Source organism: Anguilla anguilla, chromosome 10, assembly GCF_013347855.1.
Source record: "Anguilla anguilla isolate fAngAng1 chromosome 10, fAngAng1.pri, whole genome shotgun sequence".
Lineage (NCBI taxonomy): Eukaryota > Metazoa > Chordata > Actinopteri > Anguilliformes > Anguillidae > Anguilla > Anguilla anguilla.
In genome coordinates, this window is record NC_049210.1 from 47,971,551 (window position 1) to 47,994,855 (window position 23,305).

Sequence of the window (23,305 nt, forward strand, 5' to 3'; positions counted from 1 at the left end):
ATTTCGTCTCACATTTACTGCATCGCTGCTGCTAGAAACCATGGTAAGACGCAGCAGTCCAGAGTTAAAACCATGGTGATGATGTATTGCCATTAAAAATATATTTACATACAACATAACTTGCATGAATAATGGAGTGATTTATAGGCAAAGATATTTACTACATAATATATACTTCTGCACTGTCTTGTGCCCTGGGGCTGTAACAGATTAATATTCATTCAGAGAAACACTCCATTCTTTTCATATTAATATTTAATGTTTGTATGTCAGCATATATCTAGCCTAGTTGTAAACTTGTGTTCTTACTTTGGCAGACCAATGGTTTGTAGACTGTATTCGCACAAATGGCCAACTGTCAAGCTTCACTGGGACATTATTTGCAGTGTTTGGCTCTACAGTACCCCTTATATTCACACTGGTACTCTGATTCAACTTTTGTCTACTTTTGTGTGATTTAGTTAATGTCAGAGGAAATGTACAGGGGGATGTTGGTCTGTGCTATTTTTAAATGATGTGGATGTTATCTCCCTAGTGAACACATACATGACTTGCATTTTGAATCCATTGAATCTTTTATCTGTAGAGTGAAATACCTTCTACACCAAAGGGTTTATTTTTCAAGGGTTGAAAAATAAGTTCTATAATATTTGATCAACTAACTTTCTGGCAATTTCAATCCTGTGTAGCAATCAGATACCATGTACCACTCCCCCTGACCTCACAGAAAAATTGCATGAGCTATTGTGGAAATACAATTCATCAAATACATTATGGCAGGCAGATTTAGAAATGTTTAATATACAAATTTGCCCCTCAACCACCTTTATGTATTGTGACAAATGGAAAAGGATAAATCTCTTCTAGAACATTTATTAAATCTCTACAGCAGGTTGATTAACAATCATTTAAAAAGGTAATTAGAAAATATTTGTTAAGCATAAGCCCCCAGAAATGAAATTCTTTCTAAAAGCGTTTTCGTGGTTGAACCACAAATGTCACACACACAATTCAGACAATATTCTCTACCATTTTCCCCTCACAAAAAACAACTATAAACAAAGAGCACGCAGATCCAGTGATACGATTTAACAGATGAAATGAGTTTTTAGTGCAGGAAGGGACCAACAGTGAAGTGTAGTCTCAAGGCAACTACATGTGTTTGTACAGAGTGTCTGAAATCTGAGGCACCGAATCCACATCATGAATAAAGCCTGGGAGAGGGAACAGGAGGGGCTGTCCTTCTGCTGTTCTGTTCTGTGAGGAACTTCTGATCTGCTGTCATGACGAAGCTCTCTTTTCTTCAAAGGGGGACTCGTAGACTTCCATGGGTGGGCAGGTGCACACCAGGTGCTGGTCGCCATAAATGTCATCAATCCGTGAGATACTGGGCCAGAACTTGCTTTCCGGTTTTACAAAAGGCTGAGAATAAAAAAATAATAATAATCAGTATCAATCAAAATGTGAATTTCTTTCCAAAAGCCAGAACATTATGTTTGCTCAGACTGAAACAGGTGTATAGCTTCAAGACCATTCTACAACAGCTGATTTGCCACTGGGAATGATTTCAGAGAATTGGATTGTCTAAGCCCGTTCATAAATTTAAAAAAAATTAATAGATAAAAAAGACTGCGACCATGCGTGAGAGAGCAAAGGCTTGAGCAAAATCTGCGAGCGCTACCCCCCCTCATCTGGCTGCAGTTACAGGGTAGAGTTACAGGGTGCAGTTACAGGGTACTATTTCACATTGCTAATGAAGCTTTTTTGGAGACGCTCACCAGTGGAAATGCAGCGCTCTCTCGGGAGTACGGCCGGTCCCACGTAGACGCAGAGATGCAGGCCAAGGAGTGAGGCGACATCTACGGCACAGAGACGCACCCTAACACACTGACTCAACACCGCTTTAACACACATATCACACCGTAACACACCGACTGAACACCCCTTTAACACACATATCACACCGTAACAGACTCGATACTCCTTATTAATATGCGTTTTTAATACTGTTTTGATAGACTGCGGCTCGCTGTGCTCCCACCCCCCCACCTTCAGCGGGTTGATCCGCGAGTCCATCCTTCCCTCCTCGATGTCGGCGATCTCCTGCCGGATGCTGGCGAGCGCGTCACAGAAGCGGTCCAGCTCCGCCTTGTCCTCCGACTCGGTGGGCTCGATCATCAGCGTCCCCGCCACTGGCCAGGACATGGTGGGGGCGTGGAAGCCTTTCATGGAGCAAAAACGAGGGGGGGGTAAGCATTAGGCAGGAGAGCTTTATTACAGCACTGCACCAGACCACGTGGATTACAGTGAGACTCAAATAGACAGCGAGGGAACTGGCTTCCCTGAGGCTGTATCCAGGGTCCGGCTCAACTAGGCTTGCCTAGTCTTGACACTACACTGTTACAGTGCGCCTGGATTTCGTTGTACGCACCAGTACAATGACAAAAGAAATTCCAATTCTAATTCTAATTACTATTGATCACAACAAATATGCTGGTGGTTCTGTATTATAATCAACCCCCAGACGTTTACGGTATGGAGCACCTACCATAATCCTGGAGCCTCTTGGCGATATCCACTGCCTCAATATTGGCGGTCTTCTTGAATGGTCTCACGTCCAAGATGAACTCATGAGCGACAAACCCTGTGATGGAAGTGGAGAACTTGGTTTTGACATTTTCAGACAGTATTCATAATTAAGTGAACACACATTATATCCCTCTACTGCATAGCAGAAATTCTCAGATCGGTTCCTCCTTTGATGTCCAATCAAAAGCTTCTCAATGACTTTCAAGGCCAAGTTTCCTCAAATTCAAGGACTCAAAAAGAGGGTAAAAAGAGTTGGTGTTGGGAACTCTTGAAAAAGCCCTCGCTGACATTGACACTCAGGACAGTGTTGAAGGCTTGGCAGGGTGTAGAAAGGTCGCTGAGCATTGACACTGGGGACAGTGTTGAAGGCTTGACAGGGTGTAGAAAGGTTCTCAGGAGGATCAGTAAGCTGATCCTGGTTTCCTGGGGAAGCAGCTGGCACTCACCACGGACACCCCTGAAGAGGACCTTGTAGTGGCTCTCCAGTCGCTTGGCCATGTAGTTGGCGTTGAGGATGGCCACCTCTGTGGCGTGCACCAGGCCCTTTGCCCCCATCATCTGACACACGAGACAGGACCCACATTACTGGCAGAGCAACGATTCATCTCATCTAGTCTAATTCTAGTCTAATGGAAACCCATTCATAAAGTAGGTAATCCCCATTACAATAACAAAACAATGTTCATGTTCACATTTTTCACAAACCTTTTTTTAATTTATAATCCAAACCAATATCCTGATCTCAATAAAAATGCTTTGAAATTTGTAGTGCAGTAACCTGCTGTTGTTCAGGTGCTGTAGTTTTTGCTCTGTTTCTGAGGCTGAAGGCTACATCAGGGGGCCTTACTTTGATGTAGGCCCAGGAGATGGGCAGGATGGCACTGGACCCCCAGGGGGCAGCACTGATGGTGCCCAGGGAGGACACGGCATCATCTGACTTCAGACTGACCACTGGGTGGCATGGCAGGAATGGAGCAAGGTGCTGCTTTCTGCAGAGAACAAAATGGAGAGCGATTTCCACCGATACTGATTTCCACTGTTACAGCTGGTGCGGACCCATTCTAAGAGGCATTCTACATGCATGTGCACTCACACTCCAATAGGACCCATGCCTGGGCCTCCGCCTCCATGGGGAATGCAGAAGGTTTTGTGGAGGTTCAGGTGCGACACATCTGACCCGTAGTCACCCGGGCGACACAAGCCAACCTGCACCGCAGAGCAGAAGGACAGGTAATTTGCTAATTTGCTAATTTTTTTTTTTTTTTTTCTTTTTCTTCTTTGTTTGATTATTGGTTTTCTTTCCTCTTTTTCCGTTTTGTTCTGGTTTGATTAGGTCATTTTATTTTATGACTTTGTTACCTCCTCTGCCCTTTTGTTTGTTTTTGTTTACTTAAATAAGAAGAAAGAAGAAAGAAAGAAAAAAAAAGCCCCATGCAAAGCTTGTGAAATGCATCTATTGCTGAACAAAATTTGGAACTGGGCCATGTGTGTCAGTGAAGCAGTTTGGGATGTGTGTACTGTACAAAAGACACATACACAAAGTTATTATTATTACTACTCCACTACAGGTGCAACTTTATGTAGTTTACCCTCTTCTCCAACCTATTTTTACACTGCATGCAAGAAATATTTCCTGTTGAAATGTGGGTCTTGGCTTTAACAACATTTTTGCATTGTGGTAAAAAACGTATTTAAAAAAAAAAAAAGGCAATTAAAAGGCCAGGCCAATGCTGACAGCATACGATTGACTGTTGTGCTCAAAGCTCCGCCCACCTGAGCATTCATGTTGGCTCCATCCAGGTACACCTGCCCCCCGTTCAGGTGGATGAGGTCACAGACCTCCCTGATGTTCTCCTCGAACACGCCGTTCGTGGAGGGGTACGTGATCATCATGGCTGCCAGGTTGACCTTGTGTTTGTCCACCTGCGGCCGGAGGAATGGTGAAGGCAAGGTTATCTCGAGCACTCCTGTCCCTTTCTGCATTTCTGCATTTCTTTAATTTCCCACAGCAGGCTCAAGCCAAACACGTCATCATTCTGAGGCCAGTGCAGAAAGCAGAACCGCTGAGCTTCATATTAATGTGTAAATTCAGAGGAAGGGGACAATAGTTCAGACTCGAATAGAGTTTATCAAACAGGGTGTGGACCAAACAATGTTAATTTCACTTTCCCCTCCTCTCCTGGAGAGTGGGATGGCTGGGGTTCATTTATTACACAAGAAACCTCTAAGCCAGGGCGGCCCAGCCCTGTCCCTGGAGATCTGCTGTCCTGCAGGTTTTCACTCCAAACCTAACAAAGCACACCTCATTCAACAGCTAGAGATCTCATTGAGCTGCTAATTAGTAGAAATAAGTGTGCCAAATTAAGGTTGAAATCAGTGCAATCAGCAATAAAGTAGCAACAACAGACATGTTCACTACAGGTGTAAATAATAGGCAAATAAATTGAATAATGGCAATAGCATTGGTTATGGAACTATGTGTTTGCAAAAAGAAATAACATGTAGATACATTGCATGTACTGTTTTAAGAAAAAATTAAAATATGGAGACACCAACATTTAAGTGAAAAAGGGACACAGATTTCATTCTCTTCAGTTACAAATACTGAAGCAGATTCTATACACAATGTGACATGAACGTGGTGTAACTAATTAGAAGCAGAGCCTGGGGGATTAAAGGGAAAAAAGAATCTATTTTTAAGAAAACCGGTTGAGTCTGGAGCAGGTCTAGAAAGGGAAACTGCCTCAAGCTGCTGAACCAAGTCTGTAAATAATTTTACAAAAACATCAAGAAATAAGATAAGGCCAAAGGGTCTGATTTTTTTCACAAGAACTGTTGCCAAAGATTTGATGAACTGAAAAACGAAACCGGCTGAATCTGCACAGTCATTTTTTTCTAACTGTCAATTTAAATTGAAACCTTTAATATTGTGCCTGTTTGCAGGGTGACCTAGTACAAGCTTTTCTATAGTCTTCAGACAACCTCAATATTCACAAATGAGGTCTATAGACTTTCAGGCTTTGAGTCAGTTGAAGTGGTAAGTGCTCCACCGGATGACAGTTTTAATAGTAGGATGCCAAAATCCCCATATTTAAAGGAGAGCGGACAGTCTGTCCTCCTTATGCATTTTATCACTATTCAAACAGTGGGAGAGCAGAGAGGATAAGGGATAGAGATGTGATCACCGTTCTGAAAACACTACGGGCATTAGCACTGTGGCGTAAGTGTAGCTCTGTGGCATTAGTGTAGTGCAGCTCTGTGGTGTTAGCGTAGCACTGTGGCGTTAGTGTAGTGCAGCTCTGTGGTGTTAGCGTAGCACTGTGGCGTTAGCGTAGCACTGTGGCGTTAGCGTAGTGCAGTTCTGTGGTGGTAGCATAGCACTGTGGCGTTAGCGTAGCTCTGTGGCTTTAGCGTAGCACTGTGGCACTAGCGTAGCTCTGTGGCGTTAGCGTAGCACTGTGGCATTAGTGTACAGTAGCTCTGTGGTGTTAGCGTAGCACTGTGGCTTTCAGGCTCCTACCATAGCTTTCAGGTGTGCCACGTCAATATTGCCGTCCCGATCAACCTCCACCACCTGCACCTTCATCCCAGCCATCTGTGCACTGGCAGGGTTCGTCCCGTGGGCCGATTTAGGGATCAGACACACCTGGGAGAAAACAGAAAGGTCAGAAAGGTGTCAGAAATGTCACCTGGGATTGGCTGACTGCCAAACAAAAACTTTACCTTTTCTTTTTCAGTTATGTCATGAAGGCAAGATTTTTTTGCCTTAACATAATTCCATAATCCTGCCAAAATGTGGAAAATGTATTGGACTGTATTATAGGATTGTTGCATATTGGGAAACATTCCTGAGTGTTTCATGGGAATGAAGGGGGGGGGGGGGGGTCTGACCAGCCTGCCAATGGATTGTTTCAAAAATCACCAAATATGGTTCTTCATATGCAACCAGAATCCTGTAACCTTCAAAATGAGTGTTTTTTCCCCTCCCTTGTTTGCTGAACATTGGCAGTTTGGACCTTGACTGGTTGAAGAGCTCTCCCCACTATCTAAAGATGGGCTTATAAGGGAGTAGTTAAATAAAGGCCAGGTTACAAAACTCTCAAGCTACTCGTACGAACGGCCTTATCTAGCAGATCACTCCAGCCCCCCAGTGCTTATCTTAGCGTTCTTAGTATTTCTCCTTACCATGTACTGTCTTCCACAGCTGAACTTTGACCCTGGCCCTGATTGGCATTTGCAATAATGTACCCTGCCAATGTGCACATATAATGAATGGTGGTGTTTTTAAGAGGAATATGGCTGTGGAACATAACCAAGGGTCACTTTGCCCTTTTCCTCTTTCATCATCATGAATTGTTGATCCCTTACCAACAGCTGATCTATCTAGAACATGGACATGGTAAATTTAATTAATTTACAGTGCCTATATTAAAGTGTCCAGTAGGTGGCACCAAGTTGATTCCAGTCAAGTCGTGTAATACCAACACCAACAATTACATTTTATTTCTAGTAAATTCTATGAACCACAGAATTTCAATCAAATTCTGAATTGGATATAGATCTGTGCACATTTGTGAGATGTACAGTTTATGGTGAATAAAAGGATTTTTTTAGAATGCAAGTTTTAATTCTCTTTACATTTTGAAAATACTGTATTTAATTAAATCAGACACTTTAAAAATATCTGATGTTTAAATGCATGTTCTATGGACACTGGAATCTGGATACAATCATCCAAGACACTTGCCTTCAATTAAATGCAACAGTTATGGTTTTCTTAAGAACCATTCTCATATTATAATTAAGGTGCATTAGCCATAACAGTTAAACTGGTTTCCATTCATCTTTCTAACAGAACTCAATGTGTGTAGATATACGTACTGCAAGTCCCATTTGGTAATGACAGAAGGGGCCTCTCAAGGTAGGTGGCACAGTTCCTAACTGCTGCGCCTTATCCTGACCCAGGTCTTCCCTCAGCAAGCTTTATTTGTGTTCAGTCTGCTCTCTGTGAACCTCACCTGTCCTCTGGGCAGGTGAGACTAAACGCCCTGCACTCCTGAGCTCTTTCCCCGACTTGAGAATTAACACACAGCCGCGGTTCTTCTTGGTTTGTTTGTACACTTTCCCTGCCATGGGAGAGTCGAATATGCTGATGTTTATTTGCAAGAATATTGAATAAGTTTGAAATATAACAGAAGCATGTGAGACTTGGCAAGGAGCTGTAGGATGCCAGGGGCCATATGTGAAATTGTCCATATTGTGAAATTTCAGGTGTAAGTACTGTACATTTCATTTTTTTTTTTATAAAAGCCAGTTGCTTGACTATTGATTTTTTCCGGGCTTTACCTTTCGATGAGCCTCTCCTTTGGAGTTCAGATAGGCTTTGATGGCTGCAAGGCCAGCATATTCACCCTGAGCTCCACTGCAAGACAAAGACACACATCTGACATCACAGTGCACATCCAGGAAAACACACATCTGACCTCACAGTGCACATCCAGGAAAACACGTGACATCACACTGACACATCCAGGAAAACACACATCTGACATCACACTGACACATCCAGGAAAAACCTTAAAAGCAACAAAGTACAGTAATACTTATCATAAATACATTTCTCAATCAGTGAGTACTGTAACAAAGAACACTTTCACTAAACATGGTAAATTACAACACTGGCTACGTTTAAATGTAATTTTTAAATGGTCTTGGCTGTAAAAGAAATGGCACAGCCAAACAATCAAAATTAGAGGACCAACTATCAATTTTGTAAAGCAATTTACACCTAAGTACAACTTTAGCAAAATTAACTGCTTTGTAATATCTGCATAGTTATTCAACCAGGTTTTTAAAGCAAATAATGAACAGTGTGTATGCAAGATAAGTCCATTAGTGGTGATAAGATTAAGATATACCTAATAATCAATGGACCACTGGCTTGTGTTCTGTCCAGTACAAGAGAACTGACAATAAAGATTAGTCAGCTCAGGTCATTGATAAATCAATGTCTGCAATGCAATGGTTGCCCTTCTTGTCACTGGACATGATTACAGAAAGCAGAGTAGTCAAAGCTACATTTGTGCAAGTGTAAATGGATGCTGCAAAGCTATCAGAGGTTAACTGTATACAGACGGTTAAAAAGAAACATTTCGTATCGGTAGGAAAGATCCCAGACTCAGCATGCAGGCTGGGTACATTATGTATCACTTACACAGTATCACAAGGCCAAAGTTAAGTCTCTTACAATCACCAAGGCTTGGGACGTCAATCATGACACAAAACAATACGATATACAATACACAATACAATAGCCAGGGAATAATATTAGGTCAGAACTGGCAATCTATCCAAAAACAATACTTGAAATGTTAGTTGAATATGTGGATTCCGATGCATTCATATAATCATACATTCAGCAACAGTGACTAAATCCTGACCTGTTGGGCTGAAATGAGATCTTGTCGTATCCTGTGACCTCACACAGGTCTCTCTCCAGCTCCCGGAAGAGCTGCTGATACCCCTCTGCCTGGTCCAGCGGCACAAAGGGGTGCAGGTTCGCAAACTCCTTCCATGTGATTGGCTGTTAGGGAATCAAAGGGAATCAGGTCAGAGTGACATCTGAGTGAAGCAAGCTGGTCAGGAAACTCATGTGATGCATCATCTCTTCAATACTAAATGGTCTGAAATGACTGTCCACATCATGTAAATGATTAAGATCTGTGCGAAATATGCAAAGTGAAGTATAATTCAGTAACATCCCGAAAAGAACAGAACTCACCATGAGTTCAGAGGAACTGTTCAGCTTCATAGTGCAAGAGCCCTAGGATTGAGCAAGTTACATGTGATTATACACATATAATAAAAGACATAATTATAAATATAAGCACATCATTACACAAGCAACCCTAGCTTTGATGTATAAGTGATGTATACGCTCACCAGAGGAATCATACTGTGCACGAGAGATATGTCTTTGTTCTCCAGACGCTTCATGTAGCGAACAATATTGGTCTCGGAGTGATAACTGCAAAATTAAAGGAACATTGCATAATTAATACACATATTACTGAGACATTAATCACAAAAGGGGAGAGCAAAGCAGGCAACATCTTCACACATTTGGAACTGTGCTTTGACCAAAGGAAATTAATTAAATTCATCATGCTAAATTGGTTTTAGCTTAAAAAAAATGTATATATAGATAGAACTGTTCAGATGACTTCTCTCAGAGGTAACAGGACTATGCTGGGATATTAAAATTTTAAAGTTGGGTTATAAGGATGGACTGCTACATCCAGCTGAGACATTTTGCTGGTTTTCTGGTGTAAAGGTCTGTGTCTGCAGGTCCTGAGCCAACCTGTTGAACACGGTGTGTGTGAGGAAGTCGCTGGTCCTCTTGAACGGAGTTGCCAGAATGCCTTTCATCCTCTCCCCCATTTTCTCAGCAATCAGCTCCTGCAAAATTACAATTTAGGAGATTCTTGTCACCCAAGAATAAACAGGAGCATGAACCTCATCATAAATTCATATGTTCTATGGTGGGGATTTATGCACATTTTTCCAGTCATGAGTGATAAAGTAAATAAAGGTTTCCCACCGCTGATGATTCACAGCCAAACACCCAGAGAAGATCATCCAAATCCTTCTCTGTCACTGTCTCATCCAGGGAGATGCCCAGCTGTACACACACATCACATAAACAAGTGAGCAACTGCTCCTCACCAAGCCCATTAGTCATAATATCACAATAATAATAATACATAATAAATAAATATAATTATATATGATCAGAAAGGATAGTGTGATGGATAGAAGTTGAACAGAAGTTAAAATGGATACAGTTTTCCTTGCTGGCTGCTTGACACCAGTGATACATTTCGCTTAGTGAGAGTGAGACATGCTCATTAATTAAGGGAACTGCTCACACTCTTATTAATGCACCCTATTGAGGTGATCACATGCTCACTCCAACTCTTCCACAGGTTCGTTATTCTCTTGTGACGTTCATTCACAGCCAATTATTTTCCTGGCACTTTTTTGTGTAGAGAATTTTATGATCAAGATCAAGAGTTGGGTGTAGGGTGGTGCAGCCCCTGGTCTATAGGGTTAGGTTGTAGGGTGCTGCAGCCCCTGGTCTATAGAGTTAGGTTGTAGGGTGGTGCAACACCTGGTCTGTAGGGTTCAGTTATAGGTAAGGAAACCCACCAGTCCTTCGCTGTAGACCCGCAGATTGATCTGTCTTTGCACTGCCCTCTCCAGGATGTCTTTGACCGCCACACTGCAGTGGATCTTCAGCGTGTCAAAGAACATTTCATGCTGTAGCTTGTGTCCCGCTCGCTTCAGACCTATCAGAAATAACATTCTTATCAATAATAACCCCACCCATTTCTGTCAGGCTCAAAACCTTCTGTTCCAGCACTTGTTCCAGGCTTAGTTACTTGGACCTGGACAACCTGTTTATGCCTAGTGTGCATTGTAAAGCTAATCTCCACTCACACGCATGCTCCCTGTTCCAGCACCATAAAAGCTGACTACACCTGACTCTACGATAAGAGACTTTACCTATTCTGCTAACTTCAATAGATGTCACCTCACTACCAGGACACTTGACTGGATTCCAAAGTCTCAAATAACTTAAGTTCAACAACAAAATACCACATAGCACATCTAAGGAGAAAGAACTGCAGAAGTACCTTCAGCGAGGATGAGGGTGGCATTGTGTGTCCTCTTCGCAATGTGCTTGAGACCCTGGGGCCCGTGGTACAGCGCAAACATGACGGCCATGTTGGCAAGAAGAGCCTGGAAGGACATGCAGGGCAGTCAACAAGAGATTCAAGGTCACTCAAAAATAAGAAATAACCTGAACAGGGGTTTGTCAAAACTGGTGCAATTAATTTCATTCATAAGTCATTTTCTGAACCATTTAGCAACCAGGCAAAAAAAAAAAAAAGTTATATTTCCATCACTTCCATCAGGATCTTCTACTGCCCCCCAGCTGACCTGAGCCGTGCAGATGTTGCTTGTGGCCTTGTCCCTGCGGATGTGCTGCTCTCTGGTCTGCAGGGCCAGCCGGTACACCTCTTTACCTGCTGCATCTCTGCACAGGTACACAGAAACACAGGTAATCCACTTCAGGCTGCTACGTTCACAAAACACGCTTTAGTTCCACCTTTCCATGAATGCTTTATGTAGCAAAGAAACCACAAAGCATCATGTGCAGAGTCATTAAAATGGTACGTCTGCAGAGTCATTAAAACTGGACTCACATAAAAACAACCTGCTTAGTGCTTCTGGGGCTGGGACACTTTACAATGGGACTGGAATAATCAGCTAAGACTCGGCACCATCATGCCCCTGGGTATGTTTTAAAAGCTGTCCTACAAAGCACTGTGTCACAGGAATGTAAACATTAAGTTGCCAAGTTTCTAAATCAATCTTCGCCTCTTTTCCTTGTTTATGTATAACTGAGACAGCATATTCGGTTACTCTTTTGAACAGAATTTTTATCTCAGTGAGAGTTTAAAAAAGGCTTAAAAATGAAATAAATAATAATTATTATTATTACATAGTTACTGACCAGTTTGAACCACATTCGCTGATTTTAGTTTGTCATTTTTATGTTGTCCAAAGGTTTGCGTCTGTTGATATTAAAGATGATTAAAAACCAGTAACCATTAATACAGGCCTTAGAGATCAACTCATAAATTGGTTAATCGTTGACGTCTCGAAATACAAAGTTTCGCAAGCTTGACTTGTCGTAAAGTACCGTGCTGGACTTGCAAGCTTGCATTATTATGATAACAGCTGCACTCAAGGTTACTTTTGTCAAGCCTTCTGTGCAGCAGATAAGGGGCTGTTTCTACTGGAATCCGGCACTTCATGACAAAAGCACCACATTTCTTACACAACCAGAAGAAGATTTTTACCCATAAGGCCTTTGCAGATTTTACCCAGAATGTCTCCGGGTTCTGGTATGTATATATGCGCTTCATATTCTGGCATAAAATCATGAGTCAAAGGACGGAGCACAAAATGGCAACATTTAATGCAACATACAATGCTATACAATGTTACCATTCACAGACCACTCTGCCAGTTTGCTAGCTCCTTAATCTGTTTCCGTTTTACTTATGGCAAGTAATTTTGAGAAAGTATGGCAATGCACACACTAAGAGTCTATGTGAATTTAGCAAGCATGATAGCAAAATGTTAACTAACAAAGGTCCACGGTTATGAGTATGAGATAAAGTATGAATTAAGTCCCTAAAGGCTCCTTAATGGCTGATCAGTTGTGAAGTTCAGATGCAAGGGGTGAAGCAGGACTGGCAGAAGTGGAAGGAAAATTCAGACAAAAGTAAGGGCTCAGGTTCGGGTAAAGGTAAGGGTAAGGGTTAGGGTTAGGGCTCAGGTTTGGGTAAAGGTAAGGGTTAGGGTTAGGGCTCAGGTTTGAGTAAGGGTTAAGGTAAGGGTAAGGGATAGGGCTCAGGTTCGGGTTCGGGCGCTGACCTGGTGACTCCGACCATCCTCCCGGGCATCATCCTCACCAGGCTCTCTCTGACGGAGAAGAAGGCGGCGTGCGGGCCGCCGTAGCAGAGCGGCACGCCGAACCTCTGCGAGCTCCCGAGCGCGATGTCCACGCCAAACTCGCCCGGTGGGCGCAGCACACACAGCGCCAGCAGATCAGTGGCACAGCAGGTCAGAGCCTGAGGGGCACAGGGTTCGGGTTAGGACAGGACACGGGCGCCATTACATTATGTTATATTACCTTATGGTACGTTACATTATGTTACAGTACGTTACGTTACAATAAGTTCCAATAACACGGGTGTCCAATCTTTTCAGAAAAGAGCCCATGTGGTTGCAGGTTTTTGTTCTAGCCCAGCACTATGTCATCTGATTCTATTTATCAACTGCTTTAGCAGATGCTCATGCCCACAGTGATTTAAGAGCATTCGCCTGAGTTATGAGAGCAACAGTGCCAGACCTGCAGCTGTAAGTGCAACACCAATAAAGCACTACATTTTAATTCACTTATGACAGCCTATAACCACAGACTGGACTGAAACTGAGAGACTGAGAGGGACAGAGATGGAAGCTTGAGGTTGGAAGGAGACACATGGGATTCCCCAGGGAATTTAAGGTCCTTCTGAAACAGTATTACTGACACACAATTTAACAATGCAGCTATGAAGGCCAAACCAGCCCACAGACATTCCAGGAGTGGCAAACTTCAAGTTCTGCATGATAATCAGCTCAGAAGCCTGTCAACACCGGCTATAAGCTTTATACCTGGAACTCTGCCATTGTCAGAATGATGCGTCAGAACTGGAGATGCAGACCAACACACACACACAGCTAACCCAGTCAGCAGCACAAACAGGCCCTCACCAAGGGCAGAAGGAGAAAATGGAGATAATCACAAACTCTCAAAAATGCCAGTCAGGCAGGAGTCACTCGAGCAGAAGAGGCCTCCCAAAAAGATTTGATTTATAAATTAAAACCGGGACCTGAATTCCCAGGCAGGGGAGAATGTCACCAATCCCAGGGCTCATGACTGCCGGGATGTGGTGCTCTGGTTCAGGGCAGGGGGCCCGGGAGTTACGGGCAGCGCTCCCAAACTGAAACCCCCCCCCCCATCCCTCCCACAGGGAGGCCTATGCCAGGTCATTGCGGGCAGCCAAAATGCTTCTCATGCAGAGCACCAGCCAGGGCTGACCTCAGCGATTAGCATAGCACAGCTCCAGTGAAAGGGAATGCTGGGAGAGCAGGACCCAGACAAGCAGTTCATCTCAGGCTATTACAGCGCTGACAGCATACCCTGAAGCCCTGAAGCTGTTACAGAGCTGACAGTAGGCCCTGAAGCCCTGAGGCTGTTACAGAGCTGACAGTAGGCCCTGAAGCCCTGAGGCTGTTACAGCGCTGACAGTAGGCCCTGAAGCCCTGAGGCTGTTACAGAGCTGACAGTAGGCCCTGAAGCCCTGAGGCTGTTACAGAGCTGACAGTAGGCCCTGAAGCCCTGAGGCTGTTACAGAGCTGACAGTAGGCCCTGAAGCCCTGAGGCTGTTACAGCACTGACAGTAGGCCCTGAAGCCCTGAGGCTGTTACAGAGCTGACAGTAGGCCCTGAAGCCCTGAGGCTGTTACAGAGCTGACAGTAGGCCCTGAAGCCCTGAGGCTGTTACAGCGCTGACAGTAGGCCCTGAAGCCCTGAGGCCCTGAGGCCCTTACAGCGCTGACAGGGCTTTGGGCTTTGTAAAAGAATACAGCAAGTTAAGCAAATCAATTAGTTCATGAAATCATAATCTGCAGGTATACTGCATATTATTAATAAAGAAAGCACAACTGTTTTTACACAGATTACACCTTTAACCCTTATTTAGTTAGGCCACACTCACCCCAGCCTTGTGTGCACGGTCCACCAACCCAGCGAAGTCCTCCACTCGACCATCCGTGTCGGGATACTGGAACAGCACGCCGGAAACGTCCCTTCCACTGAAGTCCATCTCATGAGGCATTTTTAACTCTGTTTTCACTCCTATGTAGCTGTCAATGACAATCAGAATAATGCTTCATGGTCAATCGCCAGTACAGTATAAAAACAACATGAGATGGCAGCACAGAACAAAGCACTTCAGCTGAACGCAGATTCAGTCCCTGAACAGAACAATGCTGCTTGATTCGAGCGAGGCTGTCAGTTCTGTCAGCACGTATTGTCAATAAACATAAGACTGACAATAAAAACTACACAGTATCTGAAAGTAATATTAAACGTGCGTTATGAATGTAGGGATAGGCTGGGATACACCCTGGACAGGTCACTAATCCATCACAGGCCACGCACGCCATTCACTCATAGTACACTGTACAATTTACAAAAGCTGGGTGCCACAGAAAATTAAACACATGTACGATTAGTGTCTCAGTGATTTGCAGGAGGCAAAAACTGTGACTAGAAGCAAATCTGAAAGAACAGAAGCTGAAATATGTGGCCCACATCCTGCCCGGCTGCCCTGACCTCATCTGGCAGGCAGGAGCTGAAGTCAGTGCTGAATCAGCCATTTTGGCAAGTTCATTAGAGACAGAAGGAAGGAGTATTCATTTTCCATAAGAGAGCACAAAAGACTTGATGTTTTAACCTTGAAAGTGTTCATATGTAAATGTGCAGCATAAATCTCAGTCAGTCACGTCCAATCAGAAACACTGCACTTTACAGATGAGTCATGGCAGAATGAGCTCTAGTTTGAGATGTTTTATGAAACATAAGGGTTAGGGCTCAGGTTTGGGTTCGGGTTAGAGTAAGGTTAGGGTAAGGGTTAGGGTTAGAGTAAGGTTAGGGTAAGGGTTAGAGTAAGGTTAGGGTTAGGGTTAGGGTAAGGGTTAGGGCTCAGGTTTGGGTTCGGGTTAGGGTAAGGTTAGGGTTAGGGTTAGGGCAGGAAAAGGAAAGACTACACCCCATACTTGGCTCTGGTCTGTACAACGGCAATGGTCTGAGGGTGGCAGCGAGGGTCGATATAAAATGTCCTCCGTTTATTCTGCCTGAGGAACAGAAAAAGAAATAAATAATCACAAAGCTTCTGGGAAAATTGAAAAACACGGACTATGATTAACATGGGCTGACTTTGGTTTTGAACTTGAAACAGGTCAAAGGTCACTGACCTGTGACAGAGCTGCATCGCCTCCGCCGCCGCCGTGCCTTCGTCCAGGAGCGAGGCGTTGGCTACGGCCATGCCTGTGAGGTCACACACCATGGTCTGGTAGTTCAGCAAGCTCTCCAGACGACCCTGAGACACCTCCGGCTGGTAGGGGGTGTACTGCGTTACCCTAGGATCAGACAGACTGGCCGCTTAGGACACATTAAACACGACAGTCAATCGCTCCCCTACAAAATGAGATCAAAATAACTTTCAGCTTCACATGCAGAATACACATGCATCTCCCAGAGTGTCAACAGCTCAGATGAGGATGGGAATAAGGATCTGCTGGATGACTCATCCCCAGCAGAGCTCTGTTCTAGCACTGGAGCAGGCCTCAGTGGGAATAAAGACGACTCATCCCCAGTAGAGCTCTGTTCTAGCACTGGAGCAGGCCTCAGTGGGAATAAAGATGACTCATCCCCAGTAGAGCTCTGTTCTAGCACTGGAGCAGGCCTCAGTGGGAATAAAGACGACTCATCCCCAGTAGAGCTCTGTTCTAGCACTGGAGCAGGCCTCAGTTTGGCATCAAACCCAATCCACACTGTGCCGTGCCAACCGCTGCGGGCAGCTCCTCAGGATGACGCAATCGGCTTGAGTGTTGGCCAGAGAGGGGAGGGTTCCAGTCAGCCCGTATAACAGTGACTCATCACACACCAGTGACCCCTACTGGCCAAGTGGGCACACGCATGTTCTTCTGCTGAGCTGCACATGAAATTCGCTCCTCTGGTCTGCGTCTGTGCCAGCCCAACTGCCTCTGCGTGACCAAGGTAATGACAGCAAGATAACTGCTGCATTTAAGGGTGATCATTTCCAGCAGAAATACACTTAAGGATATACGAGCTTACAGAGCATAATTATTTTTCCTGTTGTTTTGATTGCAATAAATACATTAGAATTATTATTATTATATGGTTAAGAGTGTGCAATAAATGCATCAGTTTACCTATAAGTTGCAAGTCATAAAGATCTAAAGCTGAAGCTACCGTAGACATTATCTTGGGACTACTGACCTTAGTCATTGCAAGAAACTGAAACAAAAAAAACAAAATACAACCATGACCACTTTATTCAAGTAAGGAAACAAGTGGTTAAATTCAAGAGAGAAGGCTTTGACTCCGGAATCTTAGAACTGGACTGTCCTAAAGAGTCCAAAAGTCACAAGCTATGACATCCCATAATGCAGCAACTGAATGCATAATAGTCAAGTGAACAGCAGACATGTGGTCATGTGACTGCAATTTTAAATGGCATTCCATTGGAATAACCAATACACTGTACATATTGTTGAAAAACCACATGCAGGCAAATCTAATATCTCACAGCCAACAATTTGCTTTTGTCGGTGATGAAATGTAGCAATTCCGCAGTGGCCAGTATCCATGCAAGCATGAACACGAAGTAGGCATGTTTCTGAATCAGGAGTGAAACAGGAACCAACCATCCAGAACATGAACAGGACGTAGGTATGTGTCTGAATCAGGAGTGAAAGAGGAACCAACCATCCAGAGTTCTCCAGAAGATTCCTTTGTATGACAGGAGGCACAGAGCAGTTGTAGTAGCCCATTCCGATGTAGGACCTCCACAGCTTATTCCTGCTCGCTATCTTCTGCAAGGTGTCCAGAATTTCATTCTCACCTACAAGGCATAAGCCACATGCACACCAGTCACACAGAGCCTCTGCATTCCACAGAGGTGCTCAGCAGGTCATGAATATGTTAACTGCTCACATAAAACAATGTGTGGTATAACAGTACAAATAGGCAAAACGGAATCAATTCCCCTAAAGCAGACATAAGTAGCATAATATCATATAATATTAAATAATATCATATAATATCATAATCAATAGCCCCACACACAGTTCAGTGACTGGAGTAGTTACTTCAGGAGACGATCTTGAGGTCTAGGCACAGTAGACCTGGTGACCATACTAAGACTTCAGTCATTCCCCCTTGAAATTAATCTTATTGCAAAAACATACACGTGTTTCATGTTTCAGTAAGATTCATTTCAAGAGGGTATACATGTTCACAACTCCTGTTAAACTTGCTTTTGAGAAACAGATTTTAAAGTATTTTTTGTGACCTTAAAACAGGTTTGTTTCAGCAGTGTCAAGCACTGAATTTGAATTGTATTGGAATTTGTATGCTGCATTTGGACATTCTGATTGGGACATCATGTGTATGTTCCACATTTCTATGGTTTACTTATGCGGAAGGATGACTGGGGGGCAGCATATGGCCCATTTCCCGATGGCTAGTTATCTAGTTTAATTCCCAGTGCTGTGCAGGGCAGAACACCCAGTGCACACTGGGATACGGAATTCCCCTAGGCATTCCGCTGCTGCTTGGCAACTCCTCCAGCAGCAAAGAGACACCTGGCCTGACAGCACAGCCCAAATTATTTCAGTGATCATTAAAACATCAGGACACTTAATACCCTCATTTAATGAAACCCTTATTCAATTAAACCTTTATACAATAACATGCCTTTTCTTTCAGGGAGGAACATCTGGGCAAGAGTAGAGCTTAAGTAATTAATTTTAGTTCACTAAATTGCATTATTCACAGTTAATTGGGTATTGAATTTTAGTGAACTGAATTTTTACTCATGAATTAAAGCTTCACTTTCCAGTTAAGATATGTTTATGGGGGGGGGGGGGGGGGGGGGGAGTCTGGAAATATGGTCAATATATGGTGCCTTTTCTACCGGACCGTCCAATGGAAGGCTCGTGATTCACTCCCTGTAATGCTGGTGAAGCAGGGGCAGCACCCCTCACTTCACCGTTTCCCTGCTCCCTGCCAGTTTCCCCAGACCTCTGAAACGCCCCCTCAGCTGCCAAAAATGGAGTCTATCAGCCGCATTTGAAACGATCCAGCACATCCATTGTTCAGGAGAGAATCCCTCGCAGGCACTGCCAACCAAGCCCTTCCGGCTGAGCACACAGGAGCCAGCACTGCCCCCATTTTGTTTCTCTTCTGCACAGTCAGCCTGACATGCACAACTGATGAAGGGGGGGGGGGCTTGGGCGAAGGACACTGTCCCATTCCACTGGGGCACATCCACCCCTGAGAAAGATCAACGGGGAGCATATTCAACAAACTCCTTTCATATTTGGACAAATAAACCAAACGTTCTGTAATCAAACAAATATAAATCATAGGTTTTTGTTCTAATATAGGTCAGATTTAAATCATGACTGTTTACACACTATGCAACAGTTCACGACAGGTAATAAACCCTGGTCTGCGGTATTGGCAAGCTTGCATTCTCGGAAGACTCTTCACAACCTGGTGCGATAGCACATATGTATCGTATTGAGCAATACATTTAGCGTACATCCTCAGCTGTGTGTGTTGGTTTATTGAGAGCTGGTTAGCTGGCTGGACGGCATTTCTCAGCAGAGGTGAATTTATGTGTTTCCCACCTTTGCTCCTGGGCGCCCCTTTACTGCTGTTAGCTGTTAGCGCTTCATTATATTCCTGTAATGCCTACTGAGGGCCGATTTATCCCCAAGGCCACATTACATCAGAAATAACAATGCATACAATGACAACTGAATCGTATAGTAATCTATAATCATATCCCAGGGCAGTTCTCAAACATGCTTTTCATTTTCACAAATGTACTGTGAGGCAAATAACTAGTTTAGCAAAAGGCTAAGTATATGGATTGATTAGATTACTGACAATTTCCTTGCATTATTTGGAAGACTACCACTGGTATTGACTCTTGCCTTTGGTGGGTAGCTGTTTTTTTCACCAATTCGGACCCAAGAAACTATATGAGGTGCAATAAACTGCAATAAAATCAATTGCTTGAATTAACCAAGTGCTGAGCAACAATATAAATCTGCACACCCCGTGTGCTCCAAGAGCAGGTGAATAGCACTGTTTGGACACCAATAGTGTGGACCAGTTCTGCTAGGCCTACTATTCTTTCATAATATTCGATTAATGTTGCTTTTTCACAGCCTTGCTTGTGCCTTGTGTTGTGAATCTTCACCTAACCCCAACAATAAGCTCCTGTGCGGAGACCTGGAGTTACAGTGCTTAGGATGGGGCTCAAACATTGACAGTGCTTTCAGTAATGACTTTATATTTGGCAGACACTTTTATCCAGAGTGCCGTTAGACCGTATCACACTGCCTGCAAAAGACCCTGCCTACCTATAGTATTGTGTGCATAACCCTGGTGAGACGATTCAGATTTATGACCCTAAGAATCTGAACTGAATCTGTAAGAAGTTTCAGATGCAACAACATACAATAAAAGGACGTATAGACTAGGCCTACAATCCATAACTAGCTTCCTGCATCAATTAAACCTTTACTACACTTCTTCAACGACAGTTCTTCCACAACGTATTTTACTGACTGTACTGTAGGGTACCTTTAAAATCATATCTGTTGATACAGCTCGTCTTTGATAAATTCGTATTTTGAATTTTCTATTTCTGTCGATATTAAATGTGCCTCTGGTAGAAGACGAAACCCAAACTCCCCGCAGAGAACTTTCAAAGGTTATTAGCAGGCTTCTATTTTTGAGGAACCCTGCTTAAATGCACTTTCACTTGACAACCCATAGACTTAGGCCTATAAAGCCAACATATGCAAAATACCGGGAAAACGTGTCGACAGCCCATATTTGGATATATACTCACTGACTCTCTTTTCATCGCACACAGTCCGTTGCGGCTGTGATGTAATGCCAACGCCAACCAGATTGAACTGGACTTGTGACTGCAGCTCAAGGCTGAACTTTACACTCTAATTGCCATCCTATTAGCATCGGCTGCAGCCAACAGGAGATTGGTGCTGCTCGTTGGGTTTTGCAAAAACAACTCCAAATATGTTCAAAGGAAGACTTAACGGAATTGCTCTACATAGAAGACTCACACAATGCAACGTGCAACGTACATTTCAGGGGTTTTTTTTCGTTTTGATTCCCTTGTTCAGATAGCGAGTTTATCAACAAAAAACTCTTGTTTTATACACCTTAATAACAGACGCAGTCGTAAAGTAGATTAAAAATGAATGGATCCATAAATTGTACTTTATGGACGCCGATATAATTCCCCGTTTAATTTCAAGGCGTTTTTAAACTACGCTTGGTGGATGAATGTTCATTGAAATAAATAGCTTGCATGTGGCAAAATGAAAGCAAAGCACGTGCGTCTTGACTGATGCCTAAAACACGAAAATAGACTTACAAACTGGGTCATCCATTTTCAAACTTCTTTGTAAACGGATTGAGGCTGGGAGAGTTTTTTCAATCAATTCTCCAATTGTCTGAAAAATAGGCAATTGTTAGCGCGGTTAGAAAATGTTCTTAAAATTACACATTGATGGATATAATCAGTAAGATTCAGTGCCCATTGTTAACTGTCCTTATTACGGTAGCATACTGTAAGCAGACTATCTGTAGGCTATTAGCTTATTGTCTGTCTGATAACTGTCAAACTTACCTTAAATCCAAGGGTGTCGAGCATCTCGCTTTTCTCTTTGTCACCTGGTCCAATATGTCTTTCGGCGAAATCATCGTGCCTTGGCAGTATTCTCTCGATCTGCCTGGATGTGAATGTAACTGCAGAACACCGAACACCGCGCAAAGACAGAAAAACGTGTTCAGTTTCTTTCAAAAATCTGTTTGCTAGAGGCTTGTGTAAAGCGCCGCTTTTACCACCTAGTTTTCTACATGGCACGTGAGTGTTCGCCGACCTAGAGATGAGACCCCAGGATTTTACACAGCGTTGCATTTTAATCTAACTTTTAAAAATATATATTTCTTCAGCTCCACCAGTTCTCCGGTTATATGTATAACTCCAGAAAAGAAGTCTGCCAAGTTCTTAAAAAGTGACTCGCTAATACATACGCCTCCTCATTACACAAGGAACCAGCCAATCAATAATAGAAAGCTCACTGACGCAGTGTCAAGCCCCCGTGCACAGCTGCTTTGAACTTTCTCACGTGCTGGAGTTGTGAAGAGAGTGATAGAGCGCTCTATCGCTGGAACTTCGTTGCCTTCGGAACGGCGAACAGTCGCCTGATTAACTGTTGATACCGAACATTTTACATTTAGCGACCGTAGGCCTATCATTTCTAGTAAGAATATCATCATGGTGTACAGTATGCGTTTAGACTTGTTTGCATTTGTTTGCGTAACAATATGCCCTACATACAAATAATAATAGCCTTTGTTGTTTTTAACCACTGTTTTAATCGACATTTTTATTTCCCCGTTGAAATGAGCATTCGCAAGTGAAACACGTCCTTAGCACAACAGCATCCTCAGTAAGGAGAGCACACCAGTGAACACCACCAAGCCGCTTTTTTTCACCACGCGGTTCTCCTCCTTATCCACCTGTAGTCCCGTGCAGTCGCCGGCCGACCTTGTGTCCAGTCCATATCGCGCCAAGAGGGGCGGTATATCCTGCCCTCCTGCCTCTCCAGGGTCAATTATGTTTCACCACATGGGACCCCACGTCACTGTCTGGCCTGGCACAGTTAGGATCCAATGCACAACCATCGCATTACAGCACAGAACCAGCACTTTGGATGGACCCAGAAAAAGCAGGAATGCCATTCTACTGTGAAAGTTGTGTCTAACCTTACGATGTTTCCCACACATGCAGTCAGAACACGCATGATTGTGTGTACCTCTCTCTTTCTGATACACAAACACCAAGAAAGTATTACTAATCCCAAACATCAAAATGCATGACAGTGATGGTTATATGTTAATGTACATTTCATGCATACATTTCCTCTTTGGTTTCCATAGACCTTAGCAGTGCCCTGTACGCGGACCTCAGCATTGAGTGACTGGGTGTGTTGTTAACTCAGCTGTTTTTCGCTACTGCAAAATTCTGCAGTCACTGCTGCCCTCAGAACAGTCCCCCTGCCTCTCCCGCCCTCTCCCCACCACCCACTTTAGAGGAACAGCCTTATTTTGGCACCGTCTGGTTGCTGACACACCTACCAAATTCTTAATGATTTATTTACCTGACAGTGCTTACTAA

The 23,305-nt window shown here is 43.6% G+C and overlaps 1 protein-coding gene across 1 annotated transcript; it reads right to left on the reverse strand.

Annotated features, from left to right (window-relative positions):
* Positions 1-778: 778 nt before the first annotated feature.
* Positions 779-22,182, reverse strand: gldc (glycine dehydrogenase (decarboxylating)). Its single transcript, XM_035380221.1, has 25 exons — positions 21,752-22,182; positions 21,497-21,575; positions 17,785-17,920; positions 16,248-16,412; positions 16,050-16,127; positions 14,987-15,134; positions 13,099-13,295; positions 11,593-11,689; positions 11,286-11,391; positions 10,798-10,937; positions 10,190-10,270; positions 9,950-10,047; positions 9,532-9,616; positions 9,371-9,412; positions 9,030-9,172; positions 7,936-8,011; positions 6,110-6,235; positions 4,363-4,512; positions 3,683-3,795; positions 3,437-3,578; positions 3,036-3,147; positions 2,549-2,644; positions 2,050-2,222; positions 1,779-1,859; positions 779-1,422 (listed from the first exon to the last, which is right to left on the reverse strand). The coding sequence occupies exons 1-25, from the start codon at positions 22,040-22,042 to the stop codon at positions 1,282-1,284; spliced, it is 3,096 nt and encodes a 1,031-aa protein (XP_035236112.1). The 5' UTR covers positions 22,043-22,182; the 3' UTR covers positions 779-1,281.
* Positions 22,183-23,305: the final 1,123 nt, after the last annotated feature.

Coding starts and splice junctions, on each gene's coding strand:
- gldc (XM_035380221.1), bottom strand. CDS start 22,042: ATGCAACGCTGTGTAAAATCCTGGGGTCTCATCTCTAGGTCGGCGAAC. Junction 4,513..6,109: donor TGGCACACCTGAAAGCTATG/GTAGGAGCCTGA, acceptor CTCCGGCCGCAG/GTGGACAAACACAAGGTCAA. Junction 2,223..2,548: donor CAAGAGGCTCCAGGATTATG/GTAGGTGCTCCA, acceptor GCTCCATGAAAG/GCTTCCACGCCCCCACCATG.